The sequence below is a fragment of the Oncorhynchus clarkii genome, unplaced genomic scaffold (genome assembly GCF_045791955.1).
Source record: "Oncorhynchus clarkii lewisi isolate Uvic-CL-2024 unplaced genomic scaffold, UVic_Ocla_1.0 unplaced_contig_2050_pilon_pilon, whole genome shotgun sequence".
In the NCBI taxonomy this organism is placed as follows: domain Eukaryota; kingdom Metazoa; phylum Chordata; class Actinopteri; order Salmoniformes; family Salmonidae; genus Oncorhynchus; species Oncorhynchus clarkii.
Genome location: NW_027257981.1, coordinates 1 through 7,500, shown reverse-complemented (window position 1 = coordinate 7,500; position 7,500 = coordinate 1). Strand labels below are relative to the sequence as shown.

Genomic DNA, 7,500 nt, shown 5'->3' with positions numbered 1-7,500 from the left:
TGTGTCCTGTCTCTGTGTGTATCTGTGTGTCCTGTCTCTGTGTGTCACTGTGTGTCTTGTCTCTGTGTGTCTCTGTGTGTCCTGTCTCTGTGTGTCTCTGTGTGTCCTGTCGCTGTTTGTCCTGTCGCTGTTTGTCCTGTCTCTGTGTGTCCTGTCTCTGTGTGTCCTGTCTCTGTGTGTTCTGTCTCTGTGTCCTGTCTCTCTGTGTCCTGTCTCTGTGTGTATCGTCTCTGTGTGTTCTGTCTCTGTGTGTATCAGGTGTGAGGTGGACCTGTCCAGTGTTCTACCCAACCAGTCTCAGCTGTTCACGCGGGTTCTGAAAGAGGGAAAAGGTCGTGTGGTCTTCCTGATCACTCTGAGCACGTGTAGTGGCGTCTCCATCTCCGACATGTGTGCCCCGCCCCTCGAGGAGCCTCAGGAGAGAGAGAAAACTCTGGAGAAATACGTCAGTACTGTCATATAATATTAATATACCTCCTCTGTTATAGAGACGTCAGTAGTGTTGTTTTACTGAGTCACCCCTGGAGCAGCCCTCCAAGTGATATTACTGTCTGTAATGTGTTGTTTTACAGGCTCAGTTCTGTCTGTAATGTGTTGTTTTACAGGGCCAGTCCTGTCTGTAATGTGTTGTTTTACAGGGTCAGTCCTGTCTGTAATGTGTTGTTTTACAGGGTCAGTCCTGTCTGTAATGTTGTTTTACAGGGCCAGTCCTGTCTGTAATATGTTGTTTTACAGGGTCAGTCCTGTCTGTAATGTGTTGTTTTACAGGGTCAGTTCTGTCTGTAATGTGTTGTTTCACAGGGTCAGTCCTGTCTGTAATGTGTTGTTTTACAGGGTCAGTCCTGTCTGTAATGTGTTGTTTTACATGGTCAGTCCTGTCTGTAATGTGTTGTTTTACAGGGCCAGTCCTGTCTGTAATGTGTTGTTTTACAGGGTCAGTCCTGTCTGTAATGTTGTTTTACAGGGTCAGTCCTGTCTGTAATGTGTTGTTTTACAGGGTCAGTCCTGTCTGTAATGTGTTGTTTCACAGGGTCAGTCCTGTCTGTAATGTGTTGTTTTACAGGGTCAGTCCTGTCTGTAATGTGTTGTTTTACAGGGTCAGTCCTGTCTGTAATGTGTTGTTTTACAGGGTCAGTCCTGTCTGTAATGTGTTGTTTTACAGGGTCAGTCCTGTCTGTAATGTTGTTTTACAGGGTCAGTCCTGTCTGTAATGTGTTGTTTTACAGGGTCAGTCCTGTCTGTAATGTTGTTTTACAGGGTCAGTCCTGTCTGTAATGTGTTGTTTTACAGGGTCAGTCCTGTCTGTAATGTGTTGTTTAACAGGGTCAGTCCTGTCTGTAATGTTGTTTTACAGGGTCAGTCCTGTCTGTAATGTGTTGTTTTACAGGGTCAGTCCTGTCTGTAATGTGTTGTTTTACAGGGTCAGTCCTGTCTGTAATGTTGTTTTACAGGGTCAGTCCTGTCTGTAATGTGTTGTTTTACAGGGTCAGTCCTGTCTGTAATGTTGTTTTACAGGGTCAGTCCTGTCTGTAATGTGTTGTTTTACAGGGTCAGTCCTGTCTGTAATGTGTTGTTTTACAGGGTCAGTCCTGTCTGTAATGTTGTTTTACAGGGTCAGTCCTGTCTGTAATGTTGTTTTACAGGGTCAGTCCTGTCTGTAATGTTGTTTTACAGGGTCAGTCCTGTCTGTAATGTGTTGTTTTACAGGGTCAGTCCTGTCTGTAATGTGTTGTTTTACAGGGTCAGTCCTGTCTGTAATGTTGTTTTACAGGGCCAGTCCTGTCTGTAATGTTGTTTTACAGGGTCAGTCCTGTCTGTAATGTGTTGTTTCACAGGGTCAGTCCTGTCTTTAATGTTGTTTTACAGGATCAGTCCTGTCTGTAATGTTGTTTTACAGCGTCAGTCCTGTCTGTAATGTGTTGTTTTACAGGGCCAGTCCTGTCTGTAATGTTGTTTTACAGGGTCAGTCCTGTCTGTAATGTGTTGTTTCACAGGGTCAGTCCTGTCTGTAATGTGTTGTTTCACAGGGTCAGTTCTGTCTGTAATGTGTTGTTTTACAGGGTCAGTCCTGTCTGTAATGTTGTTTTACAGGGTCAGTCCTGTCTGTAATGTGTTGTTTTACAGGGCCAGTCCTGTCTGTAATGTTGTTTTACAGGGTCAGTCCTGTCTGTAATGTGTTGTTTCACAGGGTCAGTCCTGTCTGTAATGTTGTTTTACAGGGTCAGTCCTGTCTGTAATGTGTTGTTTTACAGGGTCAGTCCTGTTAGTAATGTGTTGTTTTACAGGCTCAGTCCTGTCTGTAATGTGTTGTTTTACAGGGCCAGTCCTGTTAGTTAACAGACTCTATTTCTGATGTTGTTCCCCTCTCAAGAGTTTCAAAAGTTCCTTCAGGAACCTCCGGGATGTTGGTTTCCTTCAAGTTAAGATTATCAAGGCTACTGATCTGTTGGCAGCTGATTTAAATGGTATGAAGCACTTCACTCTGAACTTCTTCATTTCACTGTAGAACTAGATATATCCTTTAGTGTTGCACTATATTTTACCACAAAAGCTACTGTATATAGACACTAACTCTGGCTATGTGTGTGGTTGGGTGGGTGTCTGTTGCAGGGAAGAGTGATCCGTTCTGTGTGTTGGAGTTGGGGAACGACAGACTGCAGACTCACACCATCTATAAAACCCTCAACCCCAACTGGAACAAAGTCTTCACCTTGTCAGTCACACACCAGCTCTGCTTGTTACAATCTTAGTTATCCTTTAAACATGGGGTTTAACGTGGTGTTACACATCTTTCATTTTAAAGATGTTCTATTGTATTCCAATATTTCTCACACCAGTCGATGGTCAGTTGCCATATAAACCACACATCTAATCCCAGGTTAATATTCCAGTCGATGGTCAATTGCCATATAAACCACACATCTAATCCCAGGTTAATATTCTAGGTGATGGTCAGTTACCATATAAACCACACATCTAATCCCAGGTTAATATTTCAGTCGATGGTCAGTTGCCATATAAACCCCACATCTAATCCCAGGTTAATATTCCAGTCGATGGTCAGTTGCCATATAAACCACACATCTAATCCCAGGTTAATATTCCAGTCGATGGTCAGTTGCCATATAAACCACACATCTAATCCCAGGTTAATATTCCAGTCGATGGTCAATTGCCATATAAACCACACATCTAATCCCAGGTTAATATTTCAGTCGATGGTCAGTTGCCATATAAACCCCACATCTAATCCCAGGTTAATATTTCAGTCGATGGTCAGTTGCCATATAAACCCCACATCTAATCCTAGGTTAATATTACAGTCGATGGTCAGTTGCCATATAAACCACACATCTAATCCCAGGTTAATATTCCAGTCGATGGTCAGTTGCCATTTAAACCACACATCTAATCCCAGGTTAATATTCTAGTCGATGGTCAGTTGCCATATAAACCACACATCTAATCCCAGGTTAATATTCCAGTCGATGGTCAGTTGCCATATAAACCACACATCTAATCCCAGGTTAATATTCCAGTCGATGGTCAATTGCCATATAAACCACACATCTAATCCCAGGTTAATATTTCAGTCGATGGTCAGTTGCCATATAAACCCCACATCTAATCCCAGGTTAATATTTCAGTCGATGGTCAGTTGCCATTTAAACCACACATCTAATCCCAGGTTAATATTCCAGTCGATGGTCAGTTGCCATATAAACCACACATCTAATCCCAGGTTAATATTCCAGTCGATGGTCAGTTGCCATATAAACCACACATCTAATCCCAGGTTAATATTCCAGTCGATGGTCAATTGCCATATAAACCACACATCTAATCCTAGGTTACTATATCAGTCAATGGTCAGTTGCCATATAAACCCCACATCTAATCCCAGATTAATATTCCAGTCGATGGTCAGTTGCCATATAAACCACACATCTAATCCCAGGTTAATATTTCAGTCGATGGTCAGTTGCCATATAAACCCCACATCTAATCCCAGGTTAATATTCTAGTCGATGGTCAATTGCCATATAAACCCCACATCTAATCCCAGGTTAATATTCCAGTCGATGGTCAGTTGCCATATAAACCACACATCTAATCCCTGGTTAATATTCCAGTCGATGGTCAATTGCCATATAAACCACACATCTAATCCCTGGTTAATATTCCAGTCGATGGTCAATTGCCATATAAACCACACATCTAATCCCAGGTTACTATATCAGTCAATGGTCAGTTGCCATATAAACCCCACATCTAATCCCAGGTTAATATTCCAGCCGTTGGTCAGTTGCCATATAAACCACACATCTAATCCCAGGTTAATATTCCAGTCGATGGTCAGTTGCCATATAAACCACACATCTAATCCCAGGTTAATATTCCAGTCGATGGTCAGTTGCCATATAAACCACACATCTAATCCCAGGTTAATATTCCAGTCGATGGTCAGTTGCCATATAAACCCCACATCTAATCCCAGGTTAATATTCCAGTCGATGGTCAGTTGCCATATAAACCACACATCTAATCCCAGGTTAATATTCCAGTCGATGGTCAATTGCCATATAAACCACACATCTAATCCCAGGTTACTATATCAGTCAATGGTCAGTTGCCATATAAACCCCACATCTAATCCCAGGTTAATATTCCAGTCGATGGTCAGTTGCCATATAAACCACACATCTAATCCCAGGTTAATATTCCAGTCGATGGTCAATTGCCATATAAACCACACATCTAATCCCAGGTTACTATATCAGTCAATGGTCAGTTGCCATATAAACCCCACATCTAATCCCAGGTTAATATTCCAGTCGATGGTCAGTTGCCATATAAACCCCACATCTAATCCCAGGTTAATATTCTAGTCGATGGTCAGTTGCCATGTAAACCACACATCTAATCCCAGGTTAATATTCCAGTCGATGGTCAATTGCCATATAAACCACACATCTAATCCCAGGTTAATATTCCAGTCGATGGTCAGTTGCCATATAAACCAAACATCTAATCCCAGGTTAATATTCCAGTCGATGGTCAGTTGCCATATAAACCCCACATCTAATCCCTGGTTAATATTCCAGTCGATGGTCAGTTGCCATATAAACCCCACATCTAATCCCAGGTTAATATTCCAGTCGATGGTCAGTTGCCATATTAACCCCACATCTAATCCCAGGTTAATATTCTAGTCGATGGTCAGTTGCCATGTAAACCACACATCTAATCCCAGGTTAATATTCCAGTCGATGGTCAGTTGCCATGTAAACCACACATCTAATCCCAGGTTAATATGCCAGTCGATGGTCAATTGCCATATAAACCACCCATCTAATCCCAGGATAATATTCCAGTCGATGGTCAGTTGCCATATAAACCACACATCTAATCCCAGGTTAATATTCCAGTCGATGGTCAATTGCCATATAAACCACACATCTAATCCCAGGTTAATATTCCAGTCGATGGTCAATTGCCATGTAAACCACACATCTAATACCAGGTTAATATTCTAGTCGATGGTCAGTTGCCATATAAACCACACATCTAATCCCAGGTTAATATTCTAGTCGATGGTCAGGTGCCATGTAAACCACCCATCTAATCCCAGGTTAATATTCCAGTCGATGGTCAGTTGCCATATAAACCACACATCTAATCCCAGGTTAATATTCCAGTCGATGGTCAGTTGCCATATAAACCACACATCTAATCCCAGGTTAATATTCCAGTCGATGGTCAGTTGCCATATAAACCACACATCTAATCCCAGGTTAATATTCCAGTCGATGGTCAGTTGCCATATAAACCCCACATCTAATCCCAGGTTAATATTCCAGTCGATGGTCAGTTGCCATATAAACCACACATCTAATCCCAGGTTAATATTCCAGTCGATGGTCAATTGCCATATAAACCACACATCTAATCCCAGGTTACTATATCAGTCAATGGTCAGTTGCCATATAAACCCCACATCTAATCCCAGGTTAATATTCCAGTCGATGGTCAGTTGCCATATAAACCACACATCTAATCCCAGGTTAATATTCCAGTCGATGGTCAATTGCCATATAAACCACACATCTAATCCCAGGTTACTATATCAGTCAATGGTCAATTGCCATATAAACCCCACATCTAATCCCAGGTTAATATTCCAGTCGATGGTCAGTTGCCATATAAACCCCACATCTAATCCCAGGTTAATATTCTAGTCGATGGTCAGTTGCCATGTAAACCACACATCTAATCCCAGGTTAATATTCCAGTCGATGGTCAATTGCCATATAAACCACACATCTAATCCCAGGTTAATATTCCAGTCGATGGTCAGTTGCCATATAAACCAAACATCTAATCCCAGGTTAATATTCCAGTCGATGGTCAGTTGCCATATAAACCCCACATCTAATCCCTGGTTAATATTCCAGTCGATGGTCAGTTGCCATATAAACCCCACATCTAATCCCAGGTTAATATTCCAGTCGATGGTCAGTTGCCATATAAACCCCACATCTAATCCCAGGTTAATATTCTAGTCGATGGTCAGTTGCCATGTAAACCACACATCTAATCCCAGGTTAATATTCCAGTCGATGGTCAGTTGCCATGTAAACCACACATCTAATCCCAGGTTAATATGCCAGTCGATGGTCAATTGCCATATAAACCACCCATCTAATCCCAGGATAATATTCCAGTCGATGGTCAGTTGCCATATAAACCACACATCTAATCCCAGGTTAATATTCCAGTCGATGGTCAATTGCCATATAAACCACACATCTAATCCCAGGTTAATATTCCAGTCGATGGTCAATTGCCATGTAAACCACACATCTAATACCAGGTTAATATTCTAGTCGATGGTCAGTTGCCATATAAACCACACATCTAATCCCAGGTTAATATTCCAGTCGATGGTCAATTGCCATATAAACCACACATCTAATCCCAGGTTAATATTCCAGTCGATGGTCAATTGCCATGTAAACCACACATCTAATCCCAGGTTAATATTCTAGTCGATGGTCAGGTGCCATGTAAACCACCCATCTAATCCCAGGTTAATATTCCAGTCGATGGTCAGTTGCCATATAAACCACACATCTAATCCCAGGTTAATATTCCAGTCGATGGTCAGTTGCCATATAAACCACACATCTAATCCCAGGTTAATATTCCAGTCGATGGTCAGTTGCCATATAAACCACACATCTAATCCCAGGTTAATATTCTAGTCGATGGTCAGTTGCCATGTAAACCACCCATCTAATCCCAGGTTAATATTCCAGTCGATGGTCAGTTGCCATATAAACCACCCATCTAATCCCAGGATAATATTTCAGTGGTTGTTTCTGCTGTATTTATATCCATGTGTGTGTGTTGTCCAGCCCAGTAAAAGACATCCATGATTTTCTGGAGCTGACCATCTTTGATGAGGATGGAGACAAAGCACCTGACTTCCTGGGCAAA

The 7,500-nt window shown here is 41.8% G+C and overlaps 1 protein-coding gene across 1 annotated transcript in view; it reads left to right on the top strand.

Annotated features, from left to right (window-relative positions):
- LOC139394391 (multiple C2 and transmembrane domain-containing protein 2-like) overlaps positions 1-7,497 on the top strand; it is a gene marked incomplete at its 3' end in the record, with an annotated part of 78,981 nt that extends 71,484 nt beyond the window's left edge. Inside the window, exons 11-14 of the mRNA XM_071142445.1 lie at positions 259-445; positions 2,372-2,465; positions 2,611-2,713; positions 7,419-7,497. Of these exons, the coding sequence (XP_070998546.1) occupies positions 259-445; positions 2,372-2,465; positions 2,611-2,713; positions 7,419-7,497 (463 nt within the window). The remainder of the gene's footprint in view (positions 1-258; positions 446-2,371; positions 2,466-2,610; positions 2,714-7,418) is intronic.
- Positions 7,498-7,500: the final 3 nt, after the last annotated feature.